The sequence below is a fragment of the Lissotriton helveticus genome, chromosome 7 (assembly GCF_964261635.1).
Source record: "Lissotriton helveticus chromosome 7, aLisHel1.1, whole genome shotgun sequence".
NCBI lineage: Eukaryota > Metazoa > Chordata > Amphibia > Caudata > Salamandridae > Lissotriton > Lissotriton helveticus.
In genome coordinates, this window is record NC_136068.1 from 352,683,144 (window position 1) to 352,700,252 (window position 17,109).

Genomic DNA, 17,109 nt, shown 5'->3' on the forward strand with positions numbered 1-17,109 from the left:
TCTCCAGCGGAGTCCTGGCTCCATACCAACCTTCTGGAGCTGCGAGCGATCCGACTTGCACTGAAGGCATTCCTTCCCTCTGTCTGGGGAAGTGTAGTGCAGGTGTTCACGGACAACACCACCGCCATGTGGTATTGCAACAAACAGGGCGGAGTGGGGTTGTGGACCCTTTGTCAGGAGGCTCTGCGCCTCTGGACATGGCTGGAACATTTGGCATCACCCTGGTGGTTCAACACCTGGCAGGTTCTCTGAACGCCAGGGCGGATGAACTCAGCCGTCGGTGCATGATGGATCACAAGTGGCATCGGAACTCGGACGTGGCGCAAGGTCTCTTTCAGCAGTGGGAAGCGCCTTGGTTAGATCTATTTGCCACCGAAGAGAACGCGCAATGTCATCAGTTCTGCACGTTGGAATTTCCAAGGCGGCACTCGCTCAGAGACGCTTTTCGTAGCGAGTGGAGTTGCGGTCTGTTATGCGCCTACCACCTATACCACTTCTGCCCAGAGTGCTGAAGAACATCAGGCGCGACCGGGCCCAAGTCATCCTTGTGGCTCCGGATTGGGCACAAATATACTGGTATCCCAAGCTACTCAGTCTGTCAATCGATCCCCCGTTCTGACTGCCTCTTCAGGAGGATCTTCTGTCGCAGCAACAGGGGACGGTCCTCCACCCGAACCTGTCCAGCCGACACCTCCATGCGTGGAGATTGAGCGGCGACAGTTGATGCCATTTGACTTGCCTCCTGAAGTCTGTGATGTTCTTCTGGCAGCCAGGCGTCCCTCCACAAAAACGGTATACGCCTGCAGGTGGAACAAATTTGTGTTATGGTGCACAGCAAAGGCTGTGGATTCCCTCTCTGCCCCTGTTTCTGAGGTTCTCCTCTTTCTTCTTTCCTTGGCCCAGAAGTGCTCTGCTCTGGGCACCATCAATGGATATCTTTCAGCTGTTTCAGCCTTCTTGAGGCTTCCTGATCAGCCTTCTCTCTTCAAGTCCCCTGTTGTAAATAGATTCTTGAAAGGCATTACTTGCATGTTTCCTCCTGTTCCCTTCGTAATGCCTCAGTGGGACTTGAATCTGTTGTTAACCTATCTAATGTGTGCTCTGTTTGAGCCACTCCATAACTGTCCTCTTAGCCTTCTGACTCTCAAAACTGCTTTCCTGGTTGCCATCACCTCTGCCAGAAGAGTGAGTGAACGCCAGGCTCTTTCTTCTAAGCGTCCTTTCCTCTCCGTCCATCCGGACAAAGTTGTTCTGAGGACTCGTCCTTCTTTTCTACCCAAGGGGGTTACTGCCTTTCACATCGGCCAGACCATTACCTTGCCCACCTTCTTTCCGCCTCCGCATCCTTCGAAAGAGGAAGAGAGGCTCCACCGTCTGGACCCAAAACGTGCGCTTTCTTTTTACCTGAACCACACAAAATGGTTCCGAGTGGACGACCAACTTTTTGTTGGCTACGTGGGCGCTAAGAAGGGACCGGCGGTGCACAAACGAACCATCTCTCAGTGGGTCGTTTTGTGCATCAAGGTCTGTTATTCCTTGGCTAAAAAGGATCCTACTCAGGGGCTGCGCGCCCATTCCTCTCGGGCCACGGCGGCTAATACTGCCCTGGGACGGGGAGTCCCTTTGCAGGACATTTGTCAGGCAGCTACGTGGACCTCGCTGCACACGTTTGCCAAGCACTACTGCCTTGACAGTCAAGTCCGGAGGGATGGCTTCTTTGGCCGTTCGGTTTTGCAGGACTTTCTGGTGTGATCTTGGTTTGCAGACCCACCACCGGGGTTGGTATTGCTGGGGTATCTATTCTAAGGTAAGGAATCTAACTAATGTGTTTCTTTCAGATGCACAAGTTACGTACCTTCGGTAGCGATATATCTGTATGAAACATTAGTTAGTTAGTTTCCTTGCCGCCCACCCATCCTCCCCGTTCTGCGAACCGATATCTAGGGTTAAGGTCATCCCTTTCAGGGCCCTAGTTTCATGGCACCAGTGTCGGTTTCTTGTATGGCTCTGCGTTCCTGGCACGGAAAGCTATGTACAGAACTGACGTCAGCACGCGAGGGCGGCGTCTAAGTACTCCGACTTCATCCCGGTGATCACCACGCTGACGACGGACGCGGAGCCGCAGACGCTGACTACCGACGCGCAGTGGTACTGCTGACGAAAACGTTCCGGATCCAGTCTGACACCTGGGGGTTATTCTAAGGTAAGGAATTTAACTAATGTTTCTTACAGATATATTGTACCGAAGGTAAGTAACTTGTGCGTTAGGCCCTTTAATTAGATTCAAATGAGTTTGTAAGTGCATCCTCTTGATGGCCTCACTGTTTTCTATCAAGTTTCAATTATACTGATTTAGAGTTGGGTGATAACCTGCCAATTGATGTACTGAGAGCTAACCATACATTTTCCTGGGAATGTTTCCTCCATTGTGCCTACAGTGTGTTGTTGAGTGCAACAGTGCCTGTCTTGCTTTGAGAATTTTTCCAACGCACATTTTGTGTTTGGCCGAAGTTCATTTTTGAAAGCAAACAATGCTCAGCATTTATTGAAATATCACTGTTTTCAGCACATTCGAGCGTTTCAATAAAATTAATTTCACCACTGATTTGTTTTATCTCTCTCGTACATCTTTAAGAGGACGGTTAATTTGTAAAGGTATTGAAACTAATTGTCAGCCTGTAGATAAGTTAATTCCAGGTAGCTATATTAAGGTTTGTTTGGAGTGTTTCCATTATTTTCCGTGACACATTTCTTTTTCCTTGGGAGTGAATAGCTGAGCTGCAGCTTCCGTGTGCAATCGGTTCTTTTTTTAACTTGTCTCATTTTAATTGACTCTTTTTTTTTCCACCAGGTGCCTTCATAGCTGGAGAAGAACCAGCAATGGATTCGAATGAGCTTCCTAACCTTGAAGAAATCTACATATCCTTGTGCTCCTCCACCATGGAAGACTCCGACATGGACTCTGGGTTGGAAGAAGATGAACCAAAGTTGAACTATATGGCGAAGGATTCCACCATCTTTGTTGCTTTCCAGGGGGACATGAATGATGAAGATTTTAAATGGAAACTAGAAAGCATTATAGATAATGTTCCTTTCCTGTTACAAATGGGTAAATATGGTTTCTCAGTGCATTACTGCCTTAATACATCTGTCATTCATTGAGTGCCAAAGTGAACATGAGTCAAGGGAGTGTTTGACAAAATGTAAATCAAACTGTTATTAGAGGTCCACTGTTAGAGTTGTTGAGTTTTGGAAGCAACAAGTAGTAAATCATTTTTTGTGGCTCCAGGATGCCTACTATTTCCAAGTGGTCACTACCATTCAGTTCTTGTTGCTCTACCTGCGATATACGCCTCATTGAAGAGATAACGCTTATGTTTACAATTTATAGTGAAATCTAATACATGCAGTACAGGCCTGGAATACTCAAAATAAATGTTTGTCTTTTGAATTCAGGTGATTTAGTTAGGTCACCATTCAGACCTCGATGATTAATTAGGTGAGGTGGGTCGGTTTAGGTTGTGCACAGTTTATGAATGAACTGACAAGGCCAGAAATGGATGCAAAAGAAACCATTGAAGTATTTATTTGGCTGCTTAGCCAATGTTATTGTAGGAATTACCATTAACAGTGCCTAAAGTTTCACAGTATTTCACTACCTATCTACTCATGAATTTCCTAGTACTGAAAATTAAGCCCAATGAAACGTAGTTGGTTGCTCCATGGCCCAATAAAACTGTGATAGTAGGTTTCTACAATGCTATGATAATTCATATCTTTCTATATCAATGTGATGAGAATGGTGAATCTGTGTTTTTCCACCCAAGCTCTCACACCCATAAATCCAAACGTGCAGTGGTCTGCTTTTCTACGGTGAGGTGTGGGAACTTAGAACTATACTAAGGCTGACATTGTCAGCACAGTTTGGTATTCTATGAAATACATGTGAATAAGCCATTTTTTAAAGCCATAGTTTTATATTTGCTGAGCAGTCTGGCTAAGAAGTGATGGTGCGATCCATACAACTCCTATCTGTATTACATTTTCTTGGTATTTGGTATTTATACAGTTGTAGCGATGGTGGGGTTCCCTTCTGGCAGCAATAGCACTTGCAACATTTTCCTAAAAAGAATGTGATCCAGAATGTAGTCTGTTTCATACTACATAGTGTACTCATCCACACATGTGAAATGTTTGTATCAGAAAACGTCTGGCAACTCAGCATGTTAGAAATGTTTCTCTTCTCAGCATATGTTGGGTTTTATTGGACATACTTGATGAAATAGTTTTTTTACCCTAGTTTGATATTTGCTGTGCTTTCTAGTAAGTTAAAGGTGGTGTAATTCAGGCATGTCACCCATTTCTAGATTCTAGCGGGCCTGTAGTGTGCACCCCGTGTGGGTGGCCAGCCCACTGCTGTGGACAGCATACGGTTGTGCGCAGTGTGGAGTTAAAATAACAAATGATGGACGGAATGCTGAACAATGCAGACATTCACCCACAGTCACAAGGATCTGCTTTTATTCCACAGCATTTTTATTCATCATGCCACCCCAGTTTGGACCCAGCCATATGCAAATCAGTCTTGACCTTGTTCCGTTTGGTCACAGCCATACGCAAATCAGTCTTGACCCTGTTACTCATGGGAACAGTACAGCCCGGACTGCCAAGCTGTGTCTTCCTTGGATCGGAAATAAGCATCCTGGGACCGGTTTTGGGGTATCGCCCCACATCAGCCAGGCTAGCTTGAATTCAGTAGCCCAGTGAGCACGGGACCCACGTCTGGGCATACCCCACCCACTTAGGGTGACAACAGCAAAAAAGAAAAAATTATGAACAGAATGCTGAACAATGCAAACGTTCACCCCCAGTCATAAAGATCATGGTTTAATCCATTGTTTTTTTGTTTACCACGCTACCCTAGTTTGGACCCAGACATTTGCAAATCAATCTTGACCCTGCTCCTCATTGGAACAGTCCAGCCCGAACTGCCAAGCCAGGTCCACCCTGGACTGGAAGCAAGACTGGGAAGGTAGACTTTTGCATCATCGCTGTTGTCGTCAGCGATTATTATAACTGCGCAAATTCTTAACTGGACCCCACGATGGATCAGTCGCCAAATTTGCATTCTTTGTGGACTAACCGTTAAGCCCAAAGACGAGAGACCGGACATCGAAATTACCGCCGATGAGGGAACCGTCGATGACGCTGGCTCTGGCGATGACGGACCAATGACGAGGAGAAAAACCGTGGAATAAAGATTTGATGACAAGACAATCATTAACGAAGGAACCATCTATGCCGTTGAAATCCACATCGTTGACTAGAACATAATTTTTTCCTTTGCTATTGATTGCTCCAAGAAATAAAACTCTAACGGAGAATCTCCCAGCTGACAGCTCACTGAGAAAAATTTCGTCCCTTCCACCAGCATATCTTCTAGATGATGATGATGATGATGATTCAGAAGACAAGGGCCCCTGTGGGGTGGCTCATAGCCCATCAGAGCTTTACGTCCAGTGCTAGGCGGACGAGGATTATGAAGGGCCCTATTATGATGAATGCTATTTATTATACTGCTGGAGAGCAATCCGAGCAGCACCATGAGGAATGCTCATCTTAGGAGCAACAAGAACAATCCATTCAAATGGCCATGTCTTTAGGGAGCAGCTTGAAAAATGTGCTCCAGGACTATCGCAGGTTCCCTGACACAGCTCCATCAAAGCAGACACCAATACAGTCTCCTCAGCTCAGAACACCTCTTTCACAACCATCAAGACTTGGGACTTCTCCTGGCGGCTTCTGTCATAGCTGACCCTCCATCTGACGAACCACCTTACATGGACGAAGAAAGAGAGAACGAAGAAATAAGGGACACTGCCTCAGTCCCTAATGAATTGGATGATTTTCTAATCCTAACTCCATCCCCTCCAGTATCGCCACCAACAGATTCCCCACCGGAGGATATCCGTGGATTCCATATCTGATGAAAAGAGCTGCCAAGAGGTTTGAGCTTCTGCTTATCACACAAGCCGATTCTTTCCTTTTTGATTTTGAAGTGCCCACCAAAAAAATATGTTCGGGCTATCCCTATCATTGACTTTATTTCGCAAGAAGGCCTCAAATCATGAAAGGTCCGGCTACAGTATATGCCGTTGTCCTCAGGCTTTATAAAAAAATACAAAGCTCCTGAAGACTCTCCAATATGCTTAATTGGCCAACCGAAACCAGTCTCAGTTATATCCCAGACGGCCCAAAGTTGCTCCAAGAATCCGTCTACTTCAATCTCTGCACCTCCTAACAAGGATGGTCACAGGCTTGATAATATCGGAAAGAGATTCTCTTCTATGGCAGCCACGACAGTTAGGGCAGCAAACTCCTTGGCAATATTAGGCCGCTAAGACCGGAAAATGTGGTCAGATCTTTCTAAATACCTTGACCTGTTGCCTGAAGAAGACAAAATAGAAACCTGTGAGAGCCTTCAAGAAGGAGAGGCTGCGAGCATAGTTTGCTCTGTTAATATCTCCGCAACAGGATTCAGACCGCTATCTGGTGCAAGAGGTCCTAGGTAGACAACAATGGCTAAAAGCCACGTCTTTCCGCCTGGAGGTCCAAAGTAAAGTACTAGATTTACCATTTGATAGCGACTCATTGTTTGTTAGGCATGTGGACGAGGTGCTCCAGTCCATCAAGTCTGATACGGACACTGCCAAGGCCCTGGGAACTCTTCAGTTTCTGAAGTAGCTCTTTCGAGGAGCTAGGAGTAGAGGAACATATTCCTATAGAGTTGGTTATCAACCCTACAAAAACCAATATCGGGCTGGTCAGACTCCGTACTGTCAACAATATCTCTACAGACAACCACCAACTGCAGCATATAAACACACAACCAGAGGAAAGTTCTCTTCCCGAGGCAGGGATTCCAACACTAAACAGTGACCCCTGCATAATGCCGTCTACCCCACACAACTCACCCAATCCACTGGCAGGCTGAATTTCATATCATTACCGTCAATGGCCCCTTATAAGGTCAAGATTTAATCAGGATGGAGGGAAGGAGAAGCTAAGGTCCATTCTGCTTCCATACGTAGTACAAATAATCAAAAAAGGGGGGGAATGGAGCACTCGTCCTGTGTACCAGGGTCAACATTTTTACTAATCCTTCTCCTCTCTTTGTTAAACAGAGCGCCATGCTAATAATAACGCGCTCACTGTCACGCTTTTATCAAATTACAGCTTCTCAACCAGAATGCGCGCACTGCCCTCATCACACCTAGCTGCATAATGGGCGAGAAAGTTAATAATGATTTTAACCATCACATCGCTTATAGTAACGTGCATCAGGCTCACAGCACCAAAAATGTATGCATTTATTTACACCTGACCACGGTCACGAAATGCTTAATTCTGTCCTCGTAATGCAATTTCACCACTCTGACACTACGAGAGCTAACTTTTAGTTTTAACTCAATGCGCTCATTTCCTCTACCAATAATCTCTCTGTGTTTACTAGTTGAAACCCAACAATTTGTTGAATGATACAAAGACCATCACCAGTCTGGATTTATTTCTAAATTGTTATACGAAAGTATACAATTGTGCTTCTCTTTCACTTTCTTTTATTTTCAGCTACAGGTACTATTGATCTGACTGCACACAAGGAAAGTGGTAAGTGAACCACTTTCAGTAGTTGCCGCAACGTGCTACTACAAACTTACCAGTCCTGAAGAAAGCAAATAGATCCTATCGGACAACAAGGCCTGAACATGTCGACCACAAACAGTGCGGTAGATCAGTAACTCGATCTACACACACGCCACTTTGTTTTTACTTTTCCACCCCACCAAATCTATTAAAGCACCTGCCTATTTGGTGGCGTAGGGAATCTTAACTCACTTTACACTAGCACATAAATCAGCTCCTTTTTTATCTCTGGACGCTACTGCAATGCCAGTTGGTCAACCTCCAGGTGGAGGTCAACATATTCACAAACTAAACCCTATGATGATGCTGTCAAGTTACAGGAAGGCGGAGAATCTAGAAATACCTCCCATGTCTTGTGAACGTGAATGAGCTTTTTTTTTTAGATGGATTAGTAACAATTTTGACCCTGGTACATGGGACGAGGGGTCTATTCCCCCCCCCATTTGATTATTTGCCCTTATAATGTCCGGCAAGTGGACGCTCGATGTGATCGCCGAGGGCCATACCCTAGAGTTCATCAAAACACAGCCAAACACCCTGCCAAAGGAACCACCTCCTCTACACCTGAAACGACTCCTCATGCAAGTGTCCACAATGCTAAGAAAAGGAGCGATAGAAGTAGTCTCGGAACCACAGGGAGGCATGGTGTTTTACTCATGTTTCTTCCTCATTCAATCAGGAGATTGGCGCCCCATTGTAGACCTCCACAAATTAAACAAATTCCCGAAGAATCAATCTTTCTGCATGGTGACACTACAAGATATACTTCACCTTCTCTCTCCAGGAGGTCTTATGACAACCTTGAATCTTCAGTACGCATGCGTCCATGTACCAATTTACCCAAAACAACACATTTCTGTGATTCAAGGTAGCTGTCACCCACTACCAGGTTACAGTCCTTTCATTCGGACTAAAATCAGCACTGCACATTTTCAGTCTTAGCTCCAGTGATAGCCTATCTCAGTCAGGGGGGCGAGTTCAGGATTTCCATACCTGGATGACTTTCTGATAAAGGCACAAACACAACAACAAACATTAAAGGCCACAACAACTTGTCTAACATTATTCCACAGACTACGTCTCACTATCAATTACCAGAAATCTCACTTGAATCCGACAACTACCTTGACGTTCTTAGAAGCATTCTTGGACACTGTCCAGAACAAATAGTTCACATCACAAGACAGACAATAAAAACGAGTGAATAGATTGTTCACAAAAAACGTCAGTTTCTGACCGGATACACAAATCGCTCCCCGAAATGCTTTCTTCATGCATTCCCCTCATTTCGAACAGTCCATCGATGTGGCCACTCCAAGTGTAATTGGACAAGCAATAGCTGCATGCCCAGGGCTCGTTCGAGAACATTGTTCACATCACTCCAGCAATGACACAAGCCATGCTTTGGTGGACACAGACATCAAATATATCAAGGGTCTATCATTTCTGGCACAAATACCTGAGTATATCATAATGGCAGATGCGTTGCTGGAAGGTTCGATGGTCATCTGCAAGACCTAATGATCAGCGGAAAATGGAATCCCAAGGAAGCAAAACTGCTCATAAATTTGCTGGAGCTGAAAGCCTTCACTTTGGCATTAAGATCTTTCCTCCCCAAGATAGCACACTCATCAGTGCTCATTGACGCAGACAATACCAGCATGTTTTACATCAACAAGCAAGGAGGAACACACTCACTACCACAATCTCTTCAGGCAGAGGAGATCTGGAACTGGGCTCTGCAACATCACATAATGCTCGGAGCAAGCATAACATGTGCCAGGAGTATCCAACATCCTTGCAGACTCATTAAGCTGGACCAACATCACCTGACATGAGTGGGAGCTCAACAAAGACACTCTGGACAACCTTTTCTATCGTTGGGGCAAACCAAACTTAGACCCGTTTGCAACAAAGCAGAGCAAAAAAGACCTAAACTTTGCAAGTTGGCATCACCACGAGGGATCATAGGGAAATGCATTTTCGATGAGATGGTCAGGAATCTATTCTTATGCTTTTTCTCTGATCCCAAGGCTTCTCTTGAAAATCAAGAGAGAGCCCTGCCGAGTCCTCCTCAGTGTTCCAAGGTGGCCCAAACAGTTTTGGTTCATGGAGTTCCTGCTCCTATCTGAACAACCTCACTCACGTGCAGCTCAAACCAAAAAAAATGCTGCTGACGATGAATCAGCGTCAGGTCCGTCATCCCAACCCGACATCTCTACTCTTATCAGCCTGGCTCTTCCTAAATCCAACAAAAAAAGGGAGGTAGAGGGAAAGAATGGGCATAGGCTCGCCCTCCAGAAAATACGTAAGTCACAAGAGATCTCTGAGAAACAGAAATCGAGAGCCTAGCTACTAACTATAGTCCTATTCACAACATTCACTGGAGTTGGAATAGTGTGTATAGTGATAGAAAAAGAGTATTGCTCTTTTTCTTGTTGTCCCCTCACTCACCAGGGTTGCCCCACGGTGACATGCTTCATCATTGGGGCCATCCCAGTCCGCTGCGGACTGGGGCGTGCTGCGACTTGCGAATTACGTAGGAGCACTTATAATTATTGACTATGTGTGGTGCGAATGTAGTGATGTGATTGAGTGGGGTATGTGTAAATAGTTAAAAATACCTGCCTAGTAAGCGTTAAATAGTTTATTCTTGCTTCCAGGTGGTAGAGTTAAAAACGGGGTGAAGTATTAGGATACCCAAAAGGCAATGTGTTTAGGTTTACCTATCAACTCCTGTCTGTCAACATGTTTCGTGCATCCCCCAAGCACTTCCTCAGGACTACACAGGGACCAGCCCTGTGTTCGCCACTCCTAAAAGATGCCGCAATGAGCTAAATGGTGAAAAAATGCTGCAATCAATATTAATGCATGCATACAGTACCTACGTAACCAAATGAATCACGTTGTTCCTGTAAGACAAAAAAGATAACTTAATAGTTAAGGGGTAGTCATGACCCCCAGTATATGCACACAAAATTCACACACATAGGACGAACAGTGATTATATTCCATGTGGTCGTAACAAGTGTATTTTTTATAAAAAACATTTTCCCGCACAAAAAAACGTGGTTCACACCTTGTGGTATAGAAAACATGCACACATACTACTTGCACACTCATACACCTCGTTTTTACATACATATGGTAGAGCCTAGTTGCGCCCCATGGACTCGGAGGGGTTCAGTATCCCAGCAATCTAAAGTACCGGGAGGAAGCAAAATATCAGATTTTCGACCAGGTTGTCTTGTTGTTAAAGACACACGGGACCGTGTTTTTCGGGCTCCGCGATTGAAAACAAACAGGGTTGAAAAGATACTCTGTCTGCTCTACACGGATTCGCAGAGCATGATCAGCACTTACTTGCTAACAGGATACCTCCCTCTGTTTCACCTAATCGTGCGTCTCCAGTCCGAATGTTGTATGGCCGGGGACGCCGGGCTGCTTATAGCTTCCTTTCTGCCTCACACTTCCGCGTTGTACTGGTGAAAGACTAGAGCGCGCTTAGGTATGTGCGATAGATTTTTGGCGGCCATGTTGGGTGTATGGAAGTGATTCCGAAAACGAATTACTAATGAAGGGCTTAACGATTTTCCACTTCATAGAATTTACAATAAATAGCAGAGTTTTGTCATTTTTATCAGGTCGTTTGCCCAATTTTTGAGAGAATTATTAAAGTGATCGAAAAGTTATCGAAAAATACCAGAACCCAGGGCTGCATCGTGTTCAGTGGTTGGGTCATGGTTTTTGGTCATTGCATACCATTCAATGTCTCAGTATAAAGTCGTATTTCAAAGAGGTTATTCAGGATGTTAGTACTTGGCTAACTAGATTGGAAAGAGTTAAGGGATCTAATATTAGTTAGATTATGTGAATTGTCCCCAAGGGATTTCATCATTCAGGCCCACTATGTGAGAACGGAGTTTAAAAACCCAACGTTGTTCTTTTTCTAAGAGTTTTTTTCTCCATGTCAGTGTGTGGCTTTTGTGTTTCAAGTACCACCCATCGCATGTCATTTGGGGTGTGTCCTTTTTCCAGGAAGTGTGTGGTCATTTTTGTGTTGGAATGCTTACACCTAAAATTACTACGGTGTTCAACCATACGTGTATTGACCTTCCTGGTGGTCATGCCAATGTAGTGCAGATTACACGTACAAGTGATCATATAAACCACCCCTGTCGTGTTGCAGTTCGAGTAAGCCCTTAGTTCCCAGGTCAAACCATTGTTGCAGATGACTTGTTTTGTTGCTGTAGTTAAATGACACACACTGCAATTTGAACAAGGGTAGTGTCCTGATGGTAGTGGGTGTAAGCGACGTATTGGGCCTCCCGTATCCTTAGGGCGTGTGTGGACTAACAAGTCCTTCAAGTTTTTCCCTTTGCGATGGCTGAACATTGGCTGGGTAAGGTTTAAGCCGCCATAACAGCACGCCTAGAAGAGAGTATGAAAACTGAGATCCATGACCTAGAGGTGAAATTAAAGACCTACCAGACTCCAGCAGAACTCAAAGAGACTGGAGGAACTAAATAAATCAATGAATGAATTCGAGATCTCATTGAAGGACACGAAATATGTGAAATTTCACAAAGACAAGAAATCTTTTTCGCATGAAAAAGTTTACCCATACATCAAGGATGATTATATCCTCTCCGGGAAAAACCCTGGTTACAATACTGATAGTGGGGGTTCACACACAGGATCTGACTCTTCTGATTCAAGTTACAATCGCAACCAACCAAAAAACAGACGAAGCAGAGGGGGTAGGATGAGAAACAGAGGGAATTTCGGATGGCCACCTTTCCAGGGACCACCACCCCAATACATCTATGGTGCTCCACCATTCCACCACCCCTATCCACAACAACCCTTCCCCTTCTGGGACAACACCCAGGCATCGGGCATGCAACAGCAGCCTTTTTTAGGGAGAGACAAAACGCCGGGAAGAGGCAAAACCAGAGGCCAACAGGTGCAATGGGCACAACCATTGGAAACAGGCAGGACCCACACGAGGAGCCAAGGTCCGGTGAGCGCACCATCAACCAGCAACCATTGAGCATGGTAGTTAAACTTTCAGACAAGGTCCTTACCCAAGACCAGACAAATGTTTTAGAAAAGGGTTTGGGTTTTGTCCCAACTACCAACTTGGATAAATTCAAGTTATACTGTGAGCTGAAGGAGTTCACTCGCAGTATCAAGTTACAAGTGTTCTTTAAGGACAAATTGCAACCGTTGGGAGCGACAAGTGTCACTGGGCTAAAGAAAAAATCCACATTCACTCCCCCAGCAGCATGTTTGCCAGTGGAACTCCTGGCTTTTGAAAAAGCGATTCTAAAGGATGTGATGGAGTTAGACCCTGGGTCATCAAAAACTTTTTACAATACTAGCAGATCTGAAAAGGAAGCTATACAACAATTGTCTAATGATACCAGCCTTACAATTAAACCAGCTGATAAGGGCGGAGCTACAGTGGTACAAAACTCCGAAGACTACAATTCCGAGTGCCTCCGGCTTCTAGCCGACCAACAAAATTACGAGATCTTAACTGAGGATCCCACGGAACGTTTGAGAATCGAAATTGCGAGGATGGTGAAAGAATCCTTGATAAACGACTGGCTTTCTAAAAAAGAAGCAGACTTTCTGGATAATAAACACCCAAGGATACCATATTTTTACACGAGCCCAAAAATCCACAAAAGAATGGAAAATCCGCCAGGGAGGCCGATTGTCTCAGGGATTGGGTCAATCCTAGAGCCCCTGTCAAAATTTGCGGATGCCTTTCTGCGACCCCTAGTGCAACAAACTGAGACATATCTACAAGACACCAAAGCAGTGTTATGTTTGATCAAAGAGCTTGACTTTGACCCTGCCACACAAATACTAGTCTGACTCGATGTGGAGAGTCTTTACACCAGTTTGCCCCACAAAGAAACCCTAGAAATTCTAGAGGAAGTACTGTTTGAAAGCGAGTGGCAATATAAGATACCCAGACATGTTGTTTTGGAATGCTGCCGCCTAGACCTGACCGAAAACTTCTTTCTATTCCAACATACTCTGTATCGGCAAACCCACGGAACCAGCATGGGAAGCACATTCGTGCCGAGTGTGGCAGGGTTGTATGTACACCAACTGGAGAAAAAGAGAATCCTAACCCCGAACAACCCCCACTCAAGACACATCCACATGTGGAAACGTTATATTGATGACGTTCTCCTCATCTGGGAAGGAAACGAAATGGAAGTCAACCTATTTCTGGTTTGGTTGAATTCGCAAGATCCTTTTCTGAAGTTTACCTCCACACTGAGTAGACAAAAACTGGTCTTCTTGGACCTAAACATCCAAGCAGAAGGTGGGAAACTGACCACCACTACACATTTTAAACCCACGGCCAGAAACTGTTTGTTGAAATTTGGCAGTTTCCATCCTAGGCAATTGAGGGAGAATTTACCCTTCGGGCAGTTTTTACGCCTGAGGCGCAACTGCTCAGAGAAACGGGATTATGAGATACAAGCGAAAGAACTGTGCACAAAATTACTTCAGAGAAATTACCCTCGCCAGATCGTGTCCAAAGCGAAAAAGAGAGCGTCGAATAATAATAGAGACGCCCTCTTGGAACCAAAACCCAGGGAGGAGCCTGAAAATGACGCCAACAGGAGACCGATCTGCGTTACCACCTACAATGTGGCTTCAGAAAAAGTAACAAAAATTGTAAAAAAGCATTGGAGAACACTTAATAGTGGCGGCTTAAACCTTACCCAGCCAAGGTTCAGCCATCGCAAAGGGAAAAACTTGAAGGACTTGTTAGTCCACACACGCCCTAAGGATACGGGAGTCCCAATACGTCGCTTACACCCACTACCATCAGGACACTACCCTTGTTCAAATTGCAGTGTGTGTCATTTAACTACAGCAACAAAACATGTCACCTGCAACAATGGTTTGACCTGGGAACTAAGGGCTTACTCGAACTGCAGCACGACAGGGGTGGTTTATATGATCACTTGTACGTGTAATCTGCACTACATTGGCATGACCACCAGGAAGGTCAATACACGTATGGTTGAACACCGTAGTAATTTTAGGTGTAAGCATTCCAACACAAAAATGACCACACACTTCCTGGAAAAAGTACACACCCCAAATGACATGCGATGGGTGGTCCTTGAAACACAACAGCCACACACTGACATGGAGAAAAAACTCTTAGAAAAATAACAACGTTGGGTTTTTAAACTCCGTTCTCACATAGTGGGCCTGAATGATGAAATCCCTTGGGGACAATTCACATAATCTAACTAATATTAGATCCCTTAACTCTTTCCAATCTAGTTAGCCAAGTACTAACATCCTGAATAACCTCTTTGAAATACGACTTTATACTGAGACATTGAGAGGTATGCAATGACCAAAAACCATGACCCAACCACTGAACACGATGCAGCCCTGGGTTCTGGTATTTTTCGATAACTTTTCGATCACTTTAATAATTTTCTCAAATTTGGCAAACTACCTGATAAAAATGACAAGAATCTGCTATTTATTGTAAATTCTATGAAGAGGAAAATCGTTAAACCCTTCATTAGTAATCCGTTTTTGGAATCACTTCCATACACCCAACATGGCCGCCAAAAATCTATCGCGCATACCTAAGTGCGCTCTAGTCTTTCACCAGTACAACGCGGAAGTGTGAGGCAGAAAGGAAGCTATAAGCAGCCCGGCGTCCCCGGTCATACAACATACGGACCGGAGACGCACGATTAGGTGAAACAGAGGGAGGTATCCTGTTAGCAAGTAAGTGCTGATCATGCCCAGCGAATCCGTGTAGAGCAGACAGAGTATCTTTTCAACCCTGTTTGTTTTCGATCACGGAGCCCGAAAAACACGGCCCGTGTGTCTTTAACAACAAGACAACCTGGTCGAAAATCTGATATTTTGCTTCCTCCCGGTACTTTAGATTGCTGGGATACTGAACCCCTCCGAGTCCATGGGGCGCAACTAGGCTCTACCATATGTATGTAAAAACGAGGTGTATGAGTGAGCAAGTAGTATGTGTGCATGTTTTCTATACCACAAGGTGTGAACCACGTTTTTTTGTGCAGGAAAACGTTTTTTTATAAAAAATACACTTGTTACGATCACATGGAATATAATCACTGTTCGTCCTATGTGTGTGAATTTTTTGTGCATATACTGGGGGTCATGACTACCCCTTAACTATTAAGTTATGTTTTTTGTCTTACAGGAACCACGTGATTCATTTGGTTACGTAGGTACTGTATGCATGCATTAATATTGATTGCAGCATTTTTTCACCATTTAGCTCATTGCGGCATCTTTTAGGAGTGGCAAACACAGGGCTGGTCCCTGTGTACTCCTGAGGAAGTGCTTGGGGGATGCACGAAACATGTTGACAGACAGGAGTTGATAGGTACACCTAAACACATTGCCTTTTGGGTATCCTAATACTTCACCCCGTTTTTAACTCTACCACCTGGAAGCAAGAATAAACTATTTAACGCTTACTAGGCAGGTATTTTTAACTATTTACACATACCCCACTCCATCACATCACTACATTCGCACCACACATAGTCAATAATTATAAGTGCTCCTACGTAATTGGCAAGCCGCAGTACGCCCCAGTCCGCAGCGGACTGGGATGGCCCCAATGATGAAGCATGTCACCGTGGGGCAACCCTGGTGAGTGAGGGGACAACAAGAAAAAGAGCAATACTCTTTTTCTATCACTATACACACTATTCCAACTCCAGTGAATGTTGTGAATAGGACTATAGTTAGTAGCTAGGCTCTCGATTTCTGTTTCTCAGAGATCTCTTGTGACTCTTCCTAAATCCACAAATTGTTGCAGAGAAGTCATTGTATTATTTGGACATCAAAAAATGTCTCACAATCTAGTTGCACAGAACCCAATATATCCATAAAGGGGATCAATTATTTGTGGCATAAGGAAACCTCAAACAGGGTCGTCCATTTTAGATAGATAGATATATATATATATATATATATATATATATATATATATATATATATATGATTTACTCCGGTCTATGCTAATTCAAGCAGGTGAATCTATAAAAGATCCAATACTGGAGAAGAAAATTTGCTTACTTACCTGTAACTGCAGTTCTCCAGTATTGGTATCTTTTATAGATCCACATGCGACCCACCATCCTTCCTTCCCCGAGAGGCTTCACCTTTTTCTTTAACATTAAAGTAAAACTTTTGTGCTCGAAAATCTTTGGGACTCAGCCTCTCTTGGGAGTGTTCTAGAAGGTTCTGTCACCTGATTGGCTCAAGTTTATAGTTTGGCATATATTGGCTATAGAACCAATGATTCTTTGCCATTATTACCTATCATAGCGATACACATTACTTTATTATGGTACA

General features: G+C 44.3%; 1 protein-coding gene across 4 annotated transcripts in view; it reads left to right on the top strand.

Moving 5' to 3' along the window:
• The window catches only part of NCOA6 (nuclear receptor coactivator 6), a 410,255-nt gene that overhangs the window by 136,299 nt on the left and 256,847 nt on the right, over positions 1 to 17,109 (top strand). For all 4 annotated transcript variants that reach the window (XM_078652166.1, XM_078652165.1, XM_078652167.1 and 1 more), the window contains exon 3: positions 2,852 to 3,109. In XM_078652166.1, coding sequence (XP_078508292.1) covers positions 2,881 to 3,109 — 229 coding nt within the window. In that variant the 5' untranslated portion in view covers positions 2,852 to 2,880. The remainder of the gene's footprint in view (positions 1 to 2,851; positions 3,110 to 17,109) is intronic.